At 38.8% G+C, this 22,517-nt stretch overlaps 1 protein-coding gene across 8 annotated transcripts in view; it reads right to left on the bottom strand.

Annotated features, from left to right (window-relative positions):
• The window catches only part of ZNF236 (zinc finger protein 236), a 78,186-nt gene that overhangs the window by 15,850 nt on the left and 39,819 nt on the right, over positions 1–22,517 (bottom strand). For 4 of the 8 annotated variants that reach the window (XM_080611317.1, XM_080611314.1, XM_080611311.1 and 1 more), the window contains exons 13-24: positions 19,787–19,931; positions 18,393–18,653; positions 17,908–18,158; positions 17,329–17,430; positions 7,188–7,339; positions 5,962–6,068; positions 5,716–5,867; positions 5,392–5,604; positions 4,610–4,886; positions 4,051–4,154; positions 1,436–1,801; positions 741–886 (exon numbers count right to left, since the gene is read on the bottom strand). In XM_080611317.1, coding sequence (XP_080467443.1) covers positions 741–886; positions 1,436–1,801; positions 4,051–4,154; positions 4,610–4,886; positions 5,392–5,604; positions 5,716–5,867; positions 5,962–6,068; positions 7,188–7,339; positions 17,329–17,430; positions 17,908–18,158; positions 18,393–18,653; positions 19,787–19,931 — 2,276 coding nt within the window. The remainder of the gene's footprint in view (positions 1–740; positions 887–1,435; positions 1,802–4,050; positions 4,155–4,609; positions 4,887–5,391; positions 5,605–5,715; positions 5,868–5,961; positions 6,069–7,187; positions 7,340–17,328; positions 17,431–17,907; positions 18,159–18,392; positions 18,654–19,786; positions 19,932–22,517) is intronic. The other 4 variants (XM_080611313.1, XM_080611312.1, XM_080611316.1 and 1 more) reach the window with 4 other exon arrangements.

The following is a 22,517-nucleotide window of genomic DNA, read 5'->3' on the forward strand; positions in this document are numbered from 1 at the left end:
TCCCTCCCTTCCCTCAGCAAAATGTTTGGAAAATCATAATCCCAGTTACATGTGAGCATGCTTGGCATCAGGTACCCACACTGCTGGCATTCTGTACTTTCTTCTGCATGTAATGCTTATCACTCTCTTCAGGCCTTTGGAAGTGAAAAGGCATGGAGCGCAACAAACTTAATGAAAATCATTCTTTCATATCATTTCAAATACCAGATTTTAGGTGTAATTATCTCACCTTTTTCTGCCATTCATTTTACAAGCTCAATAGAAATTTCAATTGTAAATCCAAATATTAAAAGCTTATAAAAGCTTGCCAAATAAAGCAGGTGTCTGATGCTAAGGAAAAGAACATTCTATGCAATAATTTGGGCTTGATTGTTTCCAGGGGAGGTTTCTTTTGGGGGCTTGGTGGGAAGCCTGAAGAGTTTTTGAAGTGAAAAGACAAAATGCAATTAGAAGAAAAAAATAGAGATTTTTAAAGCAATCTGCCAAAATCCCAGAGGGGTATGGAAAAAAAAAAAAAAAGAAGCTGAAAAAATGAAAAAGAAAGAAACTAATCAGAAAAAAAACCCCACTTGTGAATCTATTCTTTAGATCTTTTAACATGGTACAACTGATATAGCATGGTACTCCTGCATGCTTCACTCAAAAGGGAATCTTCCAGAATTATGTATGCTCTTTAAAACTTCCTTCAACCCTCCAAGTGATTCTATAAAATTAAAAGCAAGAAACTGTGAGCAACCTACCTGTAATGTTATGTTGTTAATGCTGGTGGCATCTATTCCGGAAATTTGTACATTTTGTCCAACCAGATTAGCAGCAAGTTGTAACTGTATTCCTTCAAGAGTGGCCAAGCTACCATCTGTCAAGGACACAGTTAAGTCACCTCCAGCTACCAAAGAAAACAGTTATAATGTTTTTCTATATCATTACTGACTGCCTCTTTTCGCTTGTTTCTTTTTACAAGTTAAATCACTATAAAAGCTATACACACACATTTATTTATGCCAAGAAAATACTCTGAAGATGCCTCTGATACATACTCTGATGATTGCCTATTTCAAACCTTCATAAATTCTAGATAATTTAAGAATTGTTATTATTTAAGCACTTACGAAACAAGAACCACTCCAGAGTAGCAGAATTCCAGAGCAGTGCAATATCAGTACTCCAGCTACTTATTGTCTGTATTTTCTTCTTTTCCGCAGTGTAACATCACTGCAGAACTGAGAAGATCTTTTCAAGTGAACTGCACACATTTTTCCTTCATTCTTAAACGAATACATTTCTGTTTGTGTCACCACCATGCATCAAATCATGAATTCGGTACATATCTTACCTGTTTGATAAGCAGCGTTTGGCATAATTTTCTGAACTCTAATTAAAAGCAATGTTCAGTACTTGATCTCAACACCACCAATAAAAAGTCATCCATTTTTACCTGACACTGAAGCAGGCAAGATAGCCTGGCCCACAAGTCCTTGTTGAAGTATATTTTGATCAAACTGATTGGTCAAAACGGAGTTATTCATGATGAAAACGTTAGGGTCTGCTGAGGATGAATTAAGAAGATTGACTGGTTGTAGTCCCTCAGCTGAAGTACGTGCAACAGGCTTCCTAACTTTCTTTGCCTCAGGTTTATAATGGCACTGTATGTGGGTTTTTCTGCGCCCTGAAGTACGAAACCGTAAATCACAGTGTGGACATTTAAAGGGCTTTGCTCCTGTATGCAGACGCATGTGTACTTTTAGACTCCCTTTTGTAGAAAAAGAATTACTGCATACATGACAACTGAAGAGCTTCTGGCCTGGAAAAGTTTCAAAAACAGAAAGGTAAGTGATAAAATCTCTAAAAATCAATAGCATTGTACCAACAGTTAAAAAAAAAATAGAGATTCTGAACTAATTTGAATGGAAGAAATTTGAAGTAATTTGCCTTTTCCTAATAATTTAGATTGCTTTTCAAATTAAGGATCTCAATTAAGAGTATCTTAATTTCTTGCTATTTCTAAAAATCAAAATGCTGTTAAAACTTTCATGCAGAATCTTATTTGGTCACCTGCCCTCCTCATCACCTCAGCTTCCTGACTAATCAAGTTGTTCCAAGTACACAGCTCAGGAAACTGAAGTATTAAATTTTTATCTTGACCTCTTCAGCATTTGGTTTCTCCTTAGCTCTTTCTTTTTAATTGTAGCAGCAATATACTTCTGGTTCAACCTTCACCTCAGTACTGACTAGTATTAATGGATTACAGGTAGAAAATGAGTAAAATTTATAACTGAGATAATTAGCTGTAGGTGTTGCCCACAGATTAAAAACAGCCTTCTGGAAAGCAATACAGGCTCAAATGGAGAAATTGCACACCAGTTAAACTTCATGTTAATCCAACATAAGATGGCCCAATTATGAAAGAAAATGGAAAAAACCCCCAAACCAACACACACACACACACACACACCCTGATCAAATGTAGCTTTGCAGTGAAAACTACACTTCACAAATGCATGACAGCTCTTTGAAGCAGACCAGATTTTCACTGACAAGACTTTTTGGAGCTTTATACCATTTTTATGCGAAAGCACCTTAGAAAAACTGCTGTTACAGGATGAAATGAAAGAGTCCTTTAGCGAATTAAAGACAAATAGTTACAAGACTGAAAACAAAAGGTAGGATTATATGGACAATTTTCACAAGGCTGGAAGTCAGCAAAGGAGTTCTTCAAACACTTGAGTGAAGACCCAACCTAGTCAAAATTGTAATACACAATGTGGAAGAAAGGCTTTACAACAGGTTGGAAAAAATCTGTTAAAGACACTGAAATATTAATTTACAAAGCTCTGTTTTATACTATTAAAAAGTTTGCAAAATCGTAAAAAGCTTGAAAACCTGATAACAATTTCCCATTATTTCTCAAACGAACTTAGGAACAAACTCATCAAATGGCACACTGAAAAGTAAATTTGAACCAAGGAATTTGTTACTGCTGGATCTGCTGGAACCCACTTAGTTTTACTTTGTTTTTCTAGGTTCAGAAAATGGCTGGGTAGAAGTAATATAAAATATTCCATTAAAGGTAGTGAGCAAAAATGAACAATTTCTGGTTGAGAGTCCCACAACTTGCAAACTGCTTGAACGTGGAGGAACATGCTCAGATCCCCACTTTGCTCTTTTCATTATCCTTACCATCTACTACTATCTAAGACAAGATATTAAATTACACAGAAAATTGGTATAAATCACAAGAGTAGCATTTCTTACTAAACAATAGTAGAAAGCACAGACCCACTGACTTGGAGAGGAAGCTCCCATGTGCAAAATAATTACAAATTATAGCATTAAAACCTAACATTTTTTGCATTTCTTTAAAAACCTTATAATGCACCACGGCAAAACTGTAGGCTGTTTTAGAAACTAATTAGTTCAAGATTGGTTTACTGAAATTTATTACAGAAGCTCGGTGGTAAGAAGAAAACAAGTATTAAAGATTTAAAGAGTTTGTTTTTAATTTACAGAAAATTGGGCTTGAAAAATACTACTCCTATAATTGGACCTCTCACTCAAGAATACAAAGAAACTACTGTAAAAACTTAAGTATTACAGAAATTTGGTTTATATTCGATTTGCATGATTCAAATAGCCAGATACTTTCATTTTTGCAGTCCCATTTTTCAATTTACTTAGCAGCACAAATAGTAACATTTAAAATTTTTTAAATTCCTCCAACTCCACCTTCTTTTCAAGAAAATCACCACTGAAGTGCTACAGCAGATCTGAAATTAAAATATTGTATAGATACACACAGTTTTTCCATGAGCTAAGACTATGACTGCTTTGTAACCCTACCAATGCAGAAGGCTGTAATAATATGGTTTATTCAATATCAATAACAATTCATTTGATGACAACAGAAGTACTGAATTCCACCTAGCACTGCCATTCATAGTGCCATTTCCCAGATCACAGTGAAACATCGCATTCCTTGCAAAAACTTAAGTTAAAAGAGCCGGTCAAGAAAGTAACCAGTTCCTAAACAAAGACATCCAAAATCTTACTGACCTGTGTGCGTCTTAACATGACAATCCAGGGTGGATTTTACAGTGAAACTTTTCCCACATTCTTCACACTTATATGGCTTCTCTCCGGTATGGATACGAACATGCCTAATAATTCCAGAATACATGTATATGTGAATTTCTACTTTTATGTCAGCTTGTAGAAAATTAATTTTGTATCTTACTAATTTTAGAATTGAATACTTATATTAACATTACATTCAGCAGAACTAATAAAGATGATGGCTCAGACATTTGCCTTTTTTCAAACTCATTCTTACATGTTTTTGCATGCAAGTCCTATAGCAAGAAAAAATAATTGATCCTAAAACTTCATAATAATCATTTTAATACTGCACGAAAAGAAATATGAAAAGGCTGGTTTAGTCATATTCAGAATATGTAATATTTTGACAATGGTATGACACATTCTGAAAAAAGTGTATTTAGATAAAAGTCAAACTTAAGCTTAAGCATAAAAAAGTTGTATGAAACTGTTACTGCTAAGTTACTGGTGAACAGTTTAGAAAATCGAAAATACACCAAGCTTTTCCATTCCTTACCTGACTAAATCACTGGGTTTTTTAAAGCTCTTGGGGCAATAACTACAACAGTTGGCATATTTGGGCTCGGCTTCCAGTTCTGCTTGCTTATCTTTGATCTCACTAATTCTGTCTTTCTCTGCAGCAGACTGGACAAGAACTTTTTCTGAGACAGTGGCAGTTTCTCGAGGCCTAATCTTCGCCAGTTCTGCTGTTTCTTCTTCTGTAAAAGTTATGACACCAGGACGAGATTTTCTAGATGTTCTTTCAGAGTTTTCATCATCATCTTCACATGCAACTATTGAAAAAAAAAAAAATCAAATCTAAACCAAAACAGCACATGTCCATTTAGTTTAATCTGTCAGCTGAAATGACAAAAATAGAAGGGTTTAATAATAAAACATGTGACCACTACATTACATGCTCGGGCTCAAATTTTTTTCAGAGGTCTACCTCTTTGTGTCTGTACTACTTTTTTAAAAAAGCTGGATTTATCATTCTTATTATTACAGTAATTAAATACAGGTGTTAAGTACTCCAGGACAAAAAAAGCTCTACTTTCGTGACATGCTAAAATAACAATTTAACGTACAATACCTTGAATACACTGGACAGACTCCTGGAAAACGGAGTTCTTTAAACAATTTAGATAACTGAGCAATTTCAGTGGCTCTGGATATTAGACATTACCTGTGCTGGAAGGCTAATTTTTAACATTACTGTTACAGAATTCACATAATCCACTGAAACATCTGTACTTGTTATGTAGTAAGGACTGTAAAAGTAAAAATGAAATAATTTACCTCCCCCTCCTGTTTCTGTAGCTGCTGCTACAGCTGAGGAGACTGCCTGATGTTTTTTCATATGTTTTTTGCAGTGAACAGTTGTTCGAAAGCTTTCATCACAGAATGGGCACTTGTAAGGCTTCATGCTCATGTGAGTTGCCATGTGCCTGGTAAGGCTGCCATTAGTTGTGAAGGAGGTATTGCAAATGCTACAGCTGAATGCTTTAACTCCTTGAAGTAACAGAAACAAATAAGTAGCATGCCATTTAAGTTTACTTATACAGGACATATACAAAACCCAAATGTGACTAAGGCTAATATGGAGCTGGTATACTCTGTTACCTGTATGGGTCTTCTCATGTGACTTAAGAACTCCTGAGGAAACAAAGCCACGGCCACAGAGTTGGCATTTATAAGGTTTCTCACCAGTATGCGATCGTACATGTTGTTTCAAATGGCTGGATTTCTTAAAACCCTTGTTGCAATACTCACATCTATTAGAAGAAAATTGTATTCATTAGTTGCATATAATTACTACCCATAAAATATTCAAGAAATTCTGTGACAGAACCTAAAAGTATAACAAACCTATATGAACGCTTGCTTTGATCTTCATTATCCTCAAGAAAATGGGGCCTTTGGGTGTGCAAATCAAGTTCTTCTTGTGATGCCTGATCTTGTATCAAGCGGGTAGTCTAGAAATCAAAGCCTCAAGTAAATTTCAGTAACAATACTGAAAGTCACATAAATAGACAAATAACAATTGCAGCATTTACAGTCAACACAAGTAATCAAATTTATGCTTTCATACTTTTCTGTAAAAAAATTAAGAGTGTGATATGGTATCTCACTCCTTCACAGTGAGAAGGAAAGCAGCAAAATGTGCACCTGCTGAATTGCAAGAAACAGACAAAATGGCGCACTTACACCTCCATGTGAATCTAGACAAAATCATGTTTCAAGTCTTGCAGATTTTCTAGTGGTTGAGGAGCTAAATTTAACACCAAAGCAGCCATTTTAAATGGTACAGAGCCACTCACTACATATAAAAATGCACAGTGTTGCTGACAGACCACTAGTTTTTTAACAGATTCTTCTTTAAAGCAAAAACCATGACAGAACAATCCTCCAAAATGACAGCATGTTTTAAGATTTGAAGAAAACCCCAAAGTCTGTAGGCTCCTCCAGATCCTAAAATCCACCTCAGTTCTCTCACTGACATCTGCCTTTTACAAGCAAGCATGAAGGGAGAGTAATTCATTCATATCATGGTAAACACATTACTACAGATGTTCATCATGCTAGGTACTGCTACCATCATAAAAAGTTGTATTTAAGCTGTATTTTTAGCAATTAAGCCCTTCTACAAATTTAAGCAGGTGAGAATGACAACACAATACCATAAACTGCAATATGCAAGCTCCACGATTGATCCCCATCACATTCTGATCATTATTGCATGATCATATCTATATCCATAGGAATTCAATAATTAGGACAGAATATAGTGCAATAATGTAAAATTCTTTTATAACATTAGGTCCTTCTCTTAGTTTTAGACTTGCAATCCAGATTTATAGCACTATATCCTTTTTTGAGGCTAGAGCATCAAAACATACAGCTCATTTTTTAGAAACATGTAGCAAGGTTACTTTTCCTCCACCCATCCTTTGATTATTCCAGTTGTTAAACATAAGCAATCTAGAAAAGAAATCACAAAACTTTTCTGACTTTTAAGTTTGCCTAATTACTAATGAAATAGTTCAAAGAAACTCGTCACTGAACACAGAATTCTGCCTTCTAGCAGTACTTACTACATTAATAGTGTCTGTATTTGGAACCTGCAGAAGGGCTGGTGGATGGTAACTCGTTGAAAGAGCCTGAGATTCAAGTGTGCTTGAATCCTGCAGCTGCTGTACAGCTGGAAATTGAGTCTGTTGATTGTAGCTATCATTCACTGTAAAACCTGCCAGAAATCAAACAGTTATAAACCTGGAAAACATACTGAATTGGACTTCGAATAACACCACATATTTTTGAAGACTACCTTCAAAACAGATTTTGCAGTACTACCATACAGTAATAATTATTTTATACTCTTCACTGTTGAGTGTCAAAATACGCAAATGTTTCTGGCATCTACGTAATATGCATAATAGGGTTACTTACCATTAGCTGGAATTCTATTGGAAAATCTCCTCCACAGAAAAACACTGTTTGAAGTTTCTTCGGGGTGCCACAATTACCTTAGAGCCATTGAAATTTTGAATTTCTTGTATGTAAGCATGCATGTGTCAAACAGGTTGACCCATCTCCCTTTATCCACGTTGGTACCACGCTCCCTTAACTACACTGAAAGCCGATCACAAGGATGCAAAGCTCAGTGGGGAGGATGGCGGGTGAGTGGAGGAGATGACCCAATAGGAGAACTCCAGTTTCTGATAAAGTAACCCCATTTTCTCCTACTTTGGATCTCCTCCACATATTCCCACTCTTTAGATAATAGTAAAGTAGATCCTCTCAAAGGCAAACTGCAAAGTAAAAAATAATCATATATTTTCATTCACATTTCCAGTACTAAGACCTGAAATGTTTATTCAGTTTTGTTCTTCTGAAATACCAGATCTTAATCACCTCCTTTTCTAAATGAATGAATGAATGAATGAAATGATAGTATCAATGATTCAGAGCCAGGAAAGCATAGCTCAAATTGCAGGGTTTTTTAATGCTATCAGAGATGCCCTTTTATCAACCCCTCTCAGCCCTAATACTTCTATTTTAAAACAAAATTAAGAAATAAACCAACGTTATGTAGAAAAAAAAATGAAGCCATAAGTACGAGTAATTAAGGTGAGGGCAGCAATTTTACCATTTCTGTGCAGTTTGCCTTTAGTGGACAAAAAGGGTGAAGATTATGAAAACAGGGTAGAAACAAACCCACATCAGATGATCACAGCATCAAAGGCCAAAAAACAATGCTTAAAGAATACTCTGAATTACAGTATATAAAAAACTGGGATGTGTTAAGTTTAAGCACAAATTTTCCCAAAAGACACTTTCCACAGCAGAAAAATACTGTTACTGATATAGGAAAAACCTACTTGTATGCTCTTGCTTTTACACCACAGAATGAAAACCAACAGATGTAAATAAATTTTGAAAGCACTATTAGTCAGGTTGTTATTTATCCTAATGCTGCAACTTGTGTATCATTTTGTCTCCTAGAACTACCAAGATTACAGGAAGTAAAGATTCAACAAATTAAACCTTGCACCTCAATTACTCTTAGCGAAATGACGAAATCAAAAAAGTAGCCTGAAGAATGGTGATGCAAAGCTTTACTGTGTAAGAAGGCTGCTAATTTCTGTTTTCAAATGTATTTTAAAAGTACTTTTATGGAATAATGGTATTCCCACTACACTTGACGAGAATACAAAAAGTCAAGCCTCAAGAAACTAAAGCAGGAAGTGATACTGCTTCTATGCCCTACATAAAAAAAGGGACATAACTATTAAATGGACGAAGAAACAGCTATCTAAAAAGTAGACACTTTTCAACTCTTAAGTAATTTTTACTAGCTAAGGAGGAAAAAAGAAGTTACTGTACCATGACCTGTTTCACTTCACTGTGTTTCAATGAAAGCAATTATTGACATCCTGAAAAATTTCCCAGGCTCATGAAACAAAATGCTTGGAAGAAAAATTCTGAACTTAGAGGTATTTGGGACACACCGAAGAAAGAAATACTACTTCTAAAAGTAGTTCTGGAATAAATATAAACCAACACCCTAAGAAGCATGTACATGATGCTCCCCCATTTTGCTCAATACCTAGTATGAAGGTCAATTTCCACTCAGATTTTAAAATGATCTGACAATTTTGAGTATGCTAAAAGCATTTAGTACCAGCATACTATTTCTGCAGTACAGCATTGAAAAAACCCAAACCAAACACCAAAAACCAGACATTTAGTCTGAGAGAGATAAAAATAAATTTCAGTACCTTTATTTTCTGCTTGTTTTCATAGAATCATAGAATAGTTGGGGTTGGAAAGGACCTTAAGATCACCTAGTTCCAACCTTCCTGCCATGGGCAGGGACACCTCACACTAAAACATATCACCCAAGGCTCTGTCCAACCTGGCCTTGACCACATTATATACTGTTTCTCAGAAGCTTTTGGTTAACTTTCAAAGAACAGAGAGCATCTTAAACTCTGTAGGGGAGTCTTTTACTACAAAGTCCCATAAATTTGGAACTGGATTTTGTGTTATTTCAGTACAATCATTGCATTGCTTGTTTTTCCTTGCCTTTAGGACAACACCCAACCTATTCTCTTCTACGTTAACAAAGCATAATAAAAAAATAGATTACTCTACAGAGATCAGTTTACTTGTGGAAAGATATATCTTGGAACATGAGAATGAGAAACCAGTATGGCAGCTCATAGCAAATGCCGTATCTTAGTTTGGACAAACTTGGAAGTCTTTACTGACATATCATTGAATTCCAACATTAGAAATGTATCTACATGCATCCCAGTGAAGGTCAGTCACTAGCAATTCAATGTTCTGCAGGTTTGCTTCCTAGGCAACTTTTAGACACAGCTGAATCAATGTGTTAATAGTTACTGAAAGAATTGGAATTCCAAATCCTCAGATTGCAGATCAACTTCTTAGGAGAAAAAAAAAAAAAAAACCAAACAAAAACAACCTAGCAGTCTGATGGCAAGGGTGTATTTGTATGGGCTAAAGAATAACAGTATTTGGATTTCTAACAGTTTTTCAAGATCATTTTCCTATCAACACTAACTAATTATTAACATTCAACCACGCTTACAGGAAGACTTTAAAAGGAACACAATCTATATGAAAACATATTTGTTGACAGATGATAATTCAATAACCCAAAGACATTTTTTGATAAAAGGTCCATTTGTTTGTTCTGACTTCACTAAAAGGTCTTCAAATGAAGAAGCCTGAATATGTAAACTACAAAGAACACAAGTTCTTTTTCCCAGTTTTCAAATCAAGCTCAAATGACTAATAGATTATGATACAGCAGCACCTCCACAAGATCTGCACTTCTTTACAAGTCTGGACATATCAAGAAGAAAATCTATCTGAACAAATCAGAAATCCTGTAGAAGTATCACAAACAAACCTGAAAGAATAAACAAAATACTGACAGGTCTGTGCAGATCTAGAGATCAGCCTCACCTGTCAGAAATCAAAAGACTTGCTTTTCTTTTTTTTTTCTTAAAAAAAGAAAAATAAAAAAACCTACTGAAGATTTTTTAAAACTCCTACATTGTTTTATTAATAAACACTGAGTCAAAATATTTTAACAAGAATACAGCCTAAAAATATCAAGGATAAAAAAGACAGTGTTTTAAGCTTCAATGTTCTGCCTAGCTGATAGGAAAAAGAAATTAGGAGCATGAAGCACAGATGCAGACATAGGGAGAGGGTCGACCAATTTAACGCATGCATCCGCGCAAATGCTTACCTACCTGAAATTCAAAAATTTTGAAGGGCTCCAGGATCTTCAAGGAAACTTCAAAGAGTTGGGAATCTGTGGATGAGATTCCAAGTAGAATAGGAGACATCTTATACAAATGAGACTTTAAAAAAACAAAACCACACACTACAAATTTTCTGATTCTCTGTACCGATTTTAAAATGTATCGACGATCAGCCTAGATTTCTGATGATGAAAGAATTGTTTAGTGAGATCTAGAAGAGTCTCCTCCCTTCCCAAGAAATCAGCCAGTATTCAATAGTTACTTAATGGAGAAGATACACATACATAGAAACTGAAGTCTAAATAAGATAACAAAACAAGGTTTACATACTGGATTTTCAAATTCAAAGGAGCCATAAAAATCCAACAAAAGCCACAGCCCACCCTTGAGAGAAATAAGAGTGATTCATTAGTAAAAGCTAACCAATGAAAGCAATCCATAGGGATTTAACAGGATCAGGTTCAGTCTTGCTTAATACAGGCACAGAGTTTTATTTTTTCTAACTCAGTTACATAAAAAGCAGCACAACTTAGAGAATTAGAATCAGCAGCAAATGATACCGTTTCTTCAGTGTCTTGCAACTTACCACAGTCAATTACGTTTCTACAAAAACCCCGACACATATAAAAAGTAATGAAATTAAGAACAGAGAAGTTTAAGTAGATGGAATACCAGTTACTGGTTAATCAGTTAGACAAACATGGACCTATTTGCTTGAGTCAGAAACAAGGAGAAAGAGATTCAACTGGTCAGACAGTGAGAAACAGAAACATCCTTGAACAAAGCCCCCTTCCTTTCCTTGTCATCCTCCCCCCCCTCAAAAAAAAACCAAACCAACAACAAACCACACACAAAAAACCTAGTAGCTTTGTATCAAACAACTCAAGAAAGCCATCTGTGAAAAGCAAAAGGCACAGTCATTTCTTCATTCTCTGCAAGCTACATAAGCCTTACATTTTTTTCAGTATTTTGTAGGGGAGACAAGTTCCAAATGTTTACAATATCTTAATTTGTTATGCATGTAGCATTACAAAACACAAAAGGAAACTGCTGTGGTTAGGTGAAAGTATGGCTTTTTTTACGTAACTATACGCAATTATACTTCTTTTTCCATAATGAATCCCAACAACTACTCAATGAAATCTTGAGACTGTGTTTCTGATCATCTCAGATTATAAGCATGTATACTTAGGGGGAAAATTGCGCAAACTGCCTACTGCCACAGCAATTTCAAACACAGTTAAGGAAAGAATACGAAATGCCTATATGAAATCATAGAATAGTTAGGGTTGGAAAGGACCTTAAGATCATCTAGTTCCAACCCCCCTGCCATGGGCAGGGATACCCCACACTAAACCATGTCACCCAAGGCCTCATCCAACCTGGCCTTGAACACCGCCAAGGATGGAGCATTCACAACCTCCCTGGGCAACCCATTCCAGTGCCTCACCACCCTCGCAGTAAAGAATTTCTTCCTTATATCCAATCTAAACTTCCCCTGTTTAAGTTTGAACCCGTTACCCCTTGTCCTGTCACTACAGTCCCTGATGAATAGTCACAGTATGTTAGAGATTGGAAGGGACCTCAAAAGATCATCTAGTCCAATCCTCCTGCCAGAGCAGGAACACCTAGATAAGGTTACACAGGAATGTGTCCAGGCGGGTTTTGAATGTCTCCAGAGAAGGAGACTCCACAACCCCCCTGGGCAGCCTGTTCCAATGTTCTGTCACCCTCACTGAGAAGAAGTTTCTTCTCAAGTTTAAGTGGAACCTCTTGTGTTCCAGTTTGAGCCCACTACCCCTTGTCTTATCATTGTTAGCCATTGAGAAGAGCCTGGCTCCATCCTCATGACACTCCCCCTTTATATATTTATATACACTAATAAGGTCACCCCTCAGTCTCCTCTTCTCCAAACTATAGAGACCCAGCTCCCTCAGCCTTTCCTCAGAAGGGAGATGCTCCACTCCCTTAATCATCTTAGTCGCCCTGCGCTGGACTCTCTCCAGCAGGTCCCTGTCCTTCTTGAACTGAGGGACCCAGAACTGGACACAATATTCCAGATGCGGTCTCACCAGGGCAGAGTAGAGGGGAAGGAGGACCTCTCTCGACCTACTGACCACCCCCCTCCTAATACACCCCAGGATGCCATTGGCCTTCCTGGCCACAAGGGCACAGTGTTGGCTCATGGTCATCCTGCCATCCACTAGGACCCCCAGGTCCCTCTCCCCTACACTACTCTCTAACAGGTCGTTCCCCAACCTATATTGGAACCTGGGGTTGTTCCTGCCCAGATGCAGGACTCTACACTTTCCCTTGTTATATTTCATCAAGTTTCTCCCTGCCCAACTCTCCAGCCTGTCCAGGTCTCGCTGGATGGCAGCACAGCCTTCTGGCGTGTCAGCCACTCCTCCCAGCTTAGTGTCATCAGCAAACTTGCTGACAGTACACTCAATTCCCTCATCTAAATCATTGATGAATATATTAAATAATACTGGTCCCAATACTGACCCTTGAGGCACTCCACTAGATACAGGCCTCCAACTGGACTCCGCCCCATAGACTACAACTCTCTGGCTTCTGTCCTTCAGCCAGTTCGCAGTCCACCTCACTACCTGATCATCCAGGCCACACTTCCTCAATTTAGCTATGAGGATGCTGTGGGAGACTGTGTCAAATGCTTTGCTGAAGTCAAGGTAGACCACATCCACCGCTCTGCCATCATCCATCCACAATGTTATTTCCTCATAAAAGGCTATGAGGTTGGTCAAGCATGACTTCCCCTTGGTAAAGCCATGTTGACTGCCCCTCATAACCCTCTCATCCTTGACATGCCTTAAGATGGCATCAAGGATAAGGTGTTCCATCACTTTCCCAGGGATGGAGGTGAGGCTGACCGGTCTATAGTTACCCGGGTCCTCCTTCTTGCCCTTTTTGAAGACTGGAGTGACATTTGCTTTCCTCCAGTCCTCAGGCACCTCTCCCGTTTCCCAAGACTTGGTAAAGATGATGGAGAGTGGTCTAGCAATGACTTCCGCCAGTTCCCTCAGCACCCGCGGGTGCATCCCATCTGGACCCATGGATTTATGGATGTCCAGATTGCTCAACTGGTCCCTAACCCATTCCTCGTCGACTAAGGCAAACCGCTCCAGTGACCTGACTTCATCTGAGGTCTCAGGAGTACAGGGCTCTTCAGGACTGCCTCCGGCAGAGTAGACAGAGACAAAGGCGGCATTCAATAACTCTGCCATCTCAGTATCTTCTGTCACGAGGGCACCCATCCCATTCACCAGTGGGCCAACCTTGCCTCTGGTGTTAGTTTTATCAGCTATGTATTTGAAAAAGCTCTTTCTGTTGTCCTTGACCCCTCTGGCCAGATTTAATTCTAAGGAGGCCTTAGCCATCCTAGCTGCCTTCCTACATCCTCTAGCAGCAGCCTTATATTCCTCCCGAGTAGCCAGCCCCTCCTTCCATGACCTATAAACTCTCCTCTTCCACTTGAGCATACCCAGCAGTTCCTTATTTAGCCACGCAGGTCTCCTGGCCCTCTTCCTTGACTTCCTACGTGTCGGGATGCTCTGCTCTTGAGCTTGGAATAAGCAATTCTTGAATGTCAACCAACTATCTTGGGCCCCTTTACCTTCAAGCAGCCTTGCCCATGGGACTTCCCCTAGCAATTGCTTGAAAAGGCCAAAGTTTGCCCTGCTAAAGTCCAGGGTTGCAATTCTACTTGCTATTCTACTGGTCCTACCACACAAGATCCTGAATTCCACTATCTCGTGGTCGCTGCAACCAAGGCAGCCCTCAACCTTTACTGCTTCGACCAGCCCCTCCTTGTTAGTGAGGATGAGATCCAGCAGCGCTCCTCTCCTGGTTGGCTGATCCACCATTTGGATGAGGAAGTTATCATCCATACACTGGAGGAACCTCCTGGACTGTGGCTGGGTTGCTGAGTAGTCCTTCCAGCAAACATCAGGGAAGTTAAAATCCCCGACGACGACCACGTCCTGTGACTGTGAGGCTGCTCTCAGCTGCCTGTAGAAGGCCTCATCAACTTCCTCACCCTGATCTGGTGGCCTGTAACAGACACCCACAACAGTATCGCCCCTGCCAGCCTGCCCCTTAATTCTCACCCACAGACTCTCAACTCGCTCATCCCCTGTTCCTGGACAGAGCTCAGTACATTGCAGCTGCTCTTGCACATAAAGAGCAACCCCACCACCCCGCCTGGCTGGCCTGTCTTTCCTGAAAAGGACATAGTCCTCCATGACTATATTCCAGTCATGCGAGCTGTCCCACCATGTCTCTGTAATTGCCACCAGATCATAATCTCCTGACTTAACACAGGTCTCCAACTCCTCCTGCTTATTTCCCATGCTGCATGCATTGGTGTACAGGCATTTCAAGGAGGGAGCTGAGCTCACCGATTTCACCATAGGATTATAGGAGGCCTCCCAGTCTTCATCAATTCTAGAGTGCTGCCCCACTGAGGCAAGCCCAGTTACAACCCCATCCCCCTTCGAATCTAGTTTAAAGCTCTCCAAATGAGCCCTGCTAATTCATGCCCCAGCATCCTTTTGCCTCTGTGAGTTAAACCTTTCCCACGTGCCATCATCCGGACTGGAGCCTTATAAAACCAGCTGTTATCAAAGAACCCAAAGCCCTGCCTAAAGCACCAGTCTCGTAGCCAATTGTTTACGGACTGAATTTTCCCATTCAATCCCACATCATCACCAGAAGATGGAAGAACTGAGGAGAAGATCACTTGAGCCCCAGACTCTTTCACCATCCGCCCCAAGGCCCTGTAGTCTTTCTTCATCCCCCTCAGACTGCGGGAAGCAGCTTCCCCCCCACCTGTCTGGAAGACCAGCAGCGGGTAGTAGTCTGTCAGGTGCACCAGGCTGGGGAGCGCCCTGGTGATATCCCTGATCCGGGCTCCAGGCAGACTACACACTTCCCTATGATGAGGGTCAACTCTGCATATCGGGCCCTCTGTTCCTCTCAGAAGGGAATCGCCTACAACAATGATTTTTCTTTCTTTCTTGTCAGAGGCAGTCTTGAGGTGTGAAGTCGACCGCCTTTTCCTATGTGACCTTGTAGTCTGCCCTTGCACCACATCCTCACCTACCTCTCCATCAAGATCCAGGGCCTCAAACCTATTACTGAGGGGCACCTGGGGAAGCAGGGCAGGAAGGGAGGAAGGTTGCCCACGGTTCCGAACTGGAACTCGCTTCCAGCCCTCATCGTCTTTTTGGTCCCTTACCTCTGCGCGACAGCTACAGAGCAGGGGCTGTCTCGGGTCATCCCCCTCTGTCAGAGAGGACAGGGGGTCCATCCCCTTGTGGGGGGTATCTCCCTGGAACCGTTCCTGCTGGCACGCCAGGGAGTTACTCCACCAGTCGATCTCCCTTTCACACTCCCTGATGGTCCTCAGCGTCTCGACCTCCTCCTTAAGTTCTGCCACCAATCTAAGCAGATCTTCTACCTGCTCACACCTCACACAGGTGGAATGTTGGCCTCCCTCCCTCGGCAGCAGCAGGCTCTGGCACTCCCTGCAGCCAGAGACCTGAACAGCCACGGTTTGGGGCAGGGTCTCTGTCTGAGTTGCTACAGTCTCCTTACTGCAAGCTCTCCTTCTGGAGGCGACCATATTGGTCAGCAGTCTGGGACACCACCAACAGGGTCCACAACACGACCTGCTTGTTCCTCCCTGCGCCCGGTGGGCAGTGACCGGTCGCTGCCCTCCCAAAGGCTCTTTCAAGGCAAGGGGCAGGGGTGCGGTCGCCGTTACCGCGGGAACGCCCCCTGCCACGTCAGCCGCTCTCTCGCAAGGGCTGCTGGGGCTTCGGGGATCGGGAGATGTCGGGAATCGCGATGTCTCTGCGCTGTCCCCTCTGATTTTCCTAATCTCTGCTGAACCTCGTGGTCTCTGAAGCGTGCCGGCTCCAGCTCTAGCTGTGCTAGCTCCGATCAGCTGACTGACTGTCCCTCCCCAGCATCCTTATAGGCCCCCTTCAGATACTGGAAGGCTGCTATGAGGTCTCCATGCAGCCTTCTCTTCTCCAGGCTGAACAGCCCCAACTTTCTCAGCCTGTCTTCATACAGGAGGTGCTCCAGTTCTCTGATCATCCTCATGGCCCTCCTCTGGACTTGTTCCAACAGTTCCATGTCCTTTTTATATTGAGGACACCAGAACTGCATAACTATAAATACTATTTTGTAATGACTAAACAATCTCATAAGAGCAAAATCTATGTTTAAGTATTCAAGATATTCTACAAAATACAGTTTCAAAACTAATTTAAGAAACAGTTTTTGCAAGTTCTCTGCATTGCACCTAGTTTGACTGTGGATGCTCACTTAGAAATGTTTTGATAACTATGCTGAAAAGCCAGATTTATAAAAATCACTATAAAAACCTTTATTTATTACTAACCTTGTGATAAGCCCTGTTGATCAAATGGCTGCTGTGTTATAGCTTGCTGTTCAAACTGAGTGATGTTTTCCTGTAAAGCATGCTGGGATGTCACAAATCTATCTGAAATGCGGAAAGGAAGAAGAGGAAAGAAAGAAAAAGAAGGAAAAAAATCACGAAAAATTATGTCATTAACTGCATGAACTGCACAATTCAGTTGTTCTCGAAAATCCCTACATTTTAGAGTCATTTGAATTTTTACTGCATTAAAAAATAATCTTAAAACGTTAGCTGAATAGGTATTTAAATCTTTGCTTATTGTAGGCTTTATTTATATTCCCTCTGTAGTACTAATTAACTCATTACACACTAAATGGTGCAAACCTTCAACAGTCTCCATAATTCTTAGGAGTAAACTTAAACACCAATGAAAGAAAGAAATTGCACAATATAGTTTACATAGGTAGTTTTTACTCTGTATTTTCCCAATTGTTTGCTTGCACTGTATTAAAACTTATGAAGCGAGGTTAATTTGAGAACTTGTTTTTTGAGAACTTGTAAACTACCTCATTATAAACCTCTAGCATTTCAAATACTCACCCTCTTCTTGTTCTAAAGGCTGATCAGCCAACTGCTGCTCTAGTGCTGTTTCTTCAGTGCCTACTACTGGCTGTTGGTCTAACTCTAAAATGGCCTGCTGATCTGTTGCAACAGCTTCTGACTGCTGTAGCTCATCACTTTCAATCTCCACTTGCATCTGTGTAGAAACATGAATGCTCTGCTGATCTACTGTAGAATCACCTATAGAGGCAGACTGCTCATGTTGCTGAAGTTGCTGTGCAAGTTCGTATCTGCAAAAAAAATATGAGGTCTTTTTATGGCTTCAGTTAAGACAGTTATCATAACTATTTACATAAACAAATTTCTATTTTACACCATAATTTATTCTACCAGTTACCTAAGTGTTTGATACACATAAACATCCTTACTCAATTATCAGCACTTGCTACAGAGTAATTCCAAGTCTTTTTAAGGAAGGAGTACTAAAATACACTGAAGGATTCACATAAAAATGGTAAACATACCTATGAGTCTTCATGTGTTTTTTACAGTTTAGTGATGTTTTGAATGTTTTTTGACAATACGGACACATGTATGGTCGAAGGTCATTATGGATCCCCATATGTCGCCTGAGGCTACCACCAGTAGTGAAGGCCCCATTGCATATAAGACACTTAAAAGCTTTCAATCCAGTGTGTGTTCTAATATGTGCTTTCAGAACTCCAGCTGATACAAAACCTCTTCCACACTGAGAGCACTTAAATGGCTTTTCACCAGTATGTGACCTTTTTAAGAGAAAGCAGAAGTTAAAGTAGATTTAACAGTTTGACTTACGAAGTTATTAAAAGACTATTTTACTAATTTTAAAATGAGCAAAATAAACCAAATTAAGACGACTGCTGTATGGATGGAAAAATCCTCAGTTAAGAAAATCCAGAAATTAAAGCTTTAATAAATTATAAACAACCTGCATATCACCACTAGCAGGGCTGTGATGCTAGTCAGAAGCATGTTCAAAGCAATACTGCCTGACAGTTTTAATTACGTTCTACAGTCCAATCTCCTTTTCTGATCCTACTTTGCCCTAATTAAAACATTTGGGGTGATTTTTTCCACTCCAGATAATATACTAGGTCCTCAGGCTAGTATATTATCATTCACATGTATTTTCTTCAGTTTAGCTAAAACAACGTCCACAAAAGTTTTGAGAAAAAAAAAAAATACAGTCCTCCTCATATTATATACTACTACTACTACTACGTTTAGTAACAAAGCTTTTGGGAAAAGAACTGTGCCCATCCTGAACACCCCCTGAACAAAGCACAGTAAAACCAGTCTTTCAGACCATGAAAGCAAAATTAAAGTGGATAAACTATTTATCAACATGTCCCACTCACTTTATCATTCCTTCCAGAGGTGCTAGAGTAATTTCCCTTTCAGACTATATAGAGATATAAAACGCACTCAAGGACAGGTTAGAAAATTGTGCACTGTGCACAGAATTTTAAGGGTTACGACTGTAGCATCCCAGACATGAGAGCTCAGAGGAAGGCAACGTGAAATGGAAGATAAAGGAAGCCAGTTTTAATAAAATTGGGAAAAATTAGAGGTGGTTTACGATTACAGTAGCCTTAGAAAGCCATGACCACCACATCAAATACCATAATAAAGAATTATGAGAGATACCTGTTTTGCTACCAATATACATCTATGGAAGTAAGCACTTGTACTGCTAGGACTGCACATAGGTATGAATTAGTCCAAAATCTTCTCCAATTTTACCAGAAAAATCAATTATCACTGGTTCACTATTTAAACGATGGTAAAAAAAAAATCTTTTCAGTGGAAAATATACAAATTTCATACATTTCCATAAATCTATTACATACATTTCCTTTGTTCTTTGTATTTATTTTACCTGATGTGTTGTTTAAGATGGCAAGATTTTTTATAGGCTCGTTGGCAATAAAAACACTTGTATGGTCTGTCTCCATCATTCACAAAATTATTGTTAAAATAATTTTGGAAGAACTGGCTATTCCTTGGGATTGGCTGGATAAGACCTGCACACAAACACACACAAAAAGGAAAAATTGGTAAATTTATTCCAAAGTTTCAGGAGTCTGAAGAGCTAGACTTGAAAAAAGTGACTGAACTTTTAGTACGCAAGAATATAAAGAAAATGAGCACATTTTCAGCACTTAAAATTATGCATGGACCTATTTAGCATTATATATGTTGTATTGTACATGGTATCTATTTTAGTGATACTCTTTCATCCACAGGTCCACCTCATTACATTAAGTCTCACGTATGTCCAAAACAGGCATTAACTTTTTTTAACGCTGACAGTTACAAATTCATTGCTAACCAAAAATAGTTTTTCACTCTACCAACTTCCACCTGAACCAAACAACATTTGGTCAACGTATCCCAGATATACATTATAATTTGACAAATATTTAATATGCGTTTTGTGATAAATACAAAATACCATGAGACATACATCTGCCTCTACTTAAAGGCTAAAAAAAAAAAAAAAAAAAATCAATGAAAATGTATTGTATTTGTACATAATCAACTAATAATCAACTTTGGCTAATCAGTCAGTCTTGCTAATTCTCTGGGCACCTCTGAAAATTTATTATTATTAAATACTCTTCACACACTGGCTCCTGAAGTCATTCAAGTATAGATGTGGAAAATCAGTTAAAAGTTCCTGCTACTAAACATTCAACTGCTAATGCAAAAGTATGCTGTCTCAGAAGCAGCCAGCAGAAGGGCATAATCTCAAGCACCATGACAGAATGGGAACAGGAGCAGATTTCTCAAGTAAGCAAACTCATCATTCATACATCTGTGAACTGCAAAGTACTCATCTCAATACTAATAGACAAGGCTGAAGGAGTGATGCAAAATCTCAACAAATATGCAGAAGATCCCTTATGGCCCTAAGTTTTTCCTTTTATGCTCTCTCTTCCTTTTTCAGGCCACTTCATCTAGCATGCTATGTTTCATATCCAAAAAGGAATGCCCAAAAGATTTCTACTGACTTCCAAGTGTAACTGAAAAAAGCAGAAGACAAGAAGAGGAAATTCTCTCAATTTTGAGAAGAGATGGCAACAATGAAAAAAGAACAAGTTTATCTGTCCCAAACTTTAAAAAGTTTATGTATATATGTATGTGCATTTTACATAAATATAAAACCACACATATGCCAAAACTTCCTTCATCTTCCCCAACTTCTATTGGTCTAGTAAAAATATTTGCTCTTAAAACAAACAAAAAAACCCACAAAAAAACCCAACAAAACAAACAAACGAGCCCCCAACCAACCAATCAACCAAACAAAAAACTCAAAAACCAACAAAAACCCCCCACCACCCCCCCCCCCAAAAAAAAAAAAAAAAAAACACCACCAAACCCACAACCCTACTTTCTGAATTCCTTCTGGCACTCTTCTGTGATGATAATTAGTAGAGGCATACAGGAGATGACACAAATCCTCCAAATCAGAGCAGAAGACACTCCATATGACAAATACTTGCTCTCAAGTTATTTTTGATCATATAAAAGCAGAGTAATTCAGTTAACTTTTAGAATAAATGACAGCTAACTTGTGAGCATATCCCAGGTTACAATGGTTCTGATCTGCAGAAGCACTGCAGAAATCCCTAACAACATACATAATGGAACAGAAATAAAAAACTCCTAATAAAACACTTCCAATTTATTTACTGAACCTGCTCAACTCAGATAATTGAAACATTTCTCCAAACTGTTAGAATAGTTAAAGGTGGCTCTACACTCAATATACCAAATCAGTAAAATAGTTCCAAGTGGAACGTTCAATAAAAAGGCAATCTTCCTGCTATCAGTTCCATCTTTAGAACCACAGGACATGCTAGAAAAATTATAATAAAGTTTTGCATTTTCTAGTCAATGAATACCATCAACGAATGCAATAAAATGAAACAAATATTGTACCATTCTGCAGACTTTTTAATAGACTTTTAGAATAATTTCAACTTTTTTAAAAAGCCAAATATCTATCAACTTGTTTTCCTCAAAGCTACCATTCAAAGATTAACACTATTATAGAGCAACAATGCTAGTTTCTAGCACTAGCCTAAAATAAACAAGATTTTTTTCCTGGGAACCATGGAAATATTGTCTGTGGGTTGGAAAAACATGACACTTTCTAGACAAATGGTGGAACTTCTTATTTTCACATTGAACGTTCTAGTATCAGCAGAGTTCATGTGCTATCAGTATCTGTAGGAAACAACTTTTACAGTATTTCTTTTTAAATTGGTTTGGGTTTTGTTGTTTGGTTTTTTTTTTTCAAAAACCCAGGAATTCACCACACAGATTTCAATTGTACTGGAATGCCTTTTCTTTAAAATCAAGAAACAGGACTGTACCTGTTCCCAGGGTTTACTCAAGAAAGAAACATTGTGTGATCCAAATATTTGAAGCTTTTGGCGAAGTTTCGTTGCTATTGTGAAAATTCAAGTTTCATATACCTGATACCAAAATAACCACTTCTCTTGCATACAGTAATTCTTGGAAGCAGTGAAAGCAAAAGGATCTTTCAGGAGTGAAAGATTTCATCAATATAAGATAAAGATATTACCAATATAATATTC

This window comes from Psittacula echo (genome assembly GCF_963264785.1).
Source record: "Psittacula echo genome assembly, chromosome: 2".
In the NCBI taxonomy this organism is placed as follows: Eukaryota; Metazoa; Chordata; class Aves; order Psittaciformes; family Psittacidae; genus Psittacula; species Psittacula echo.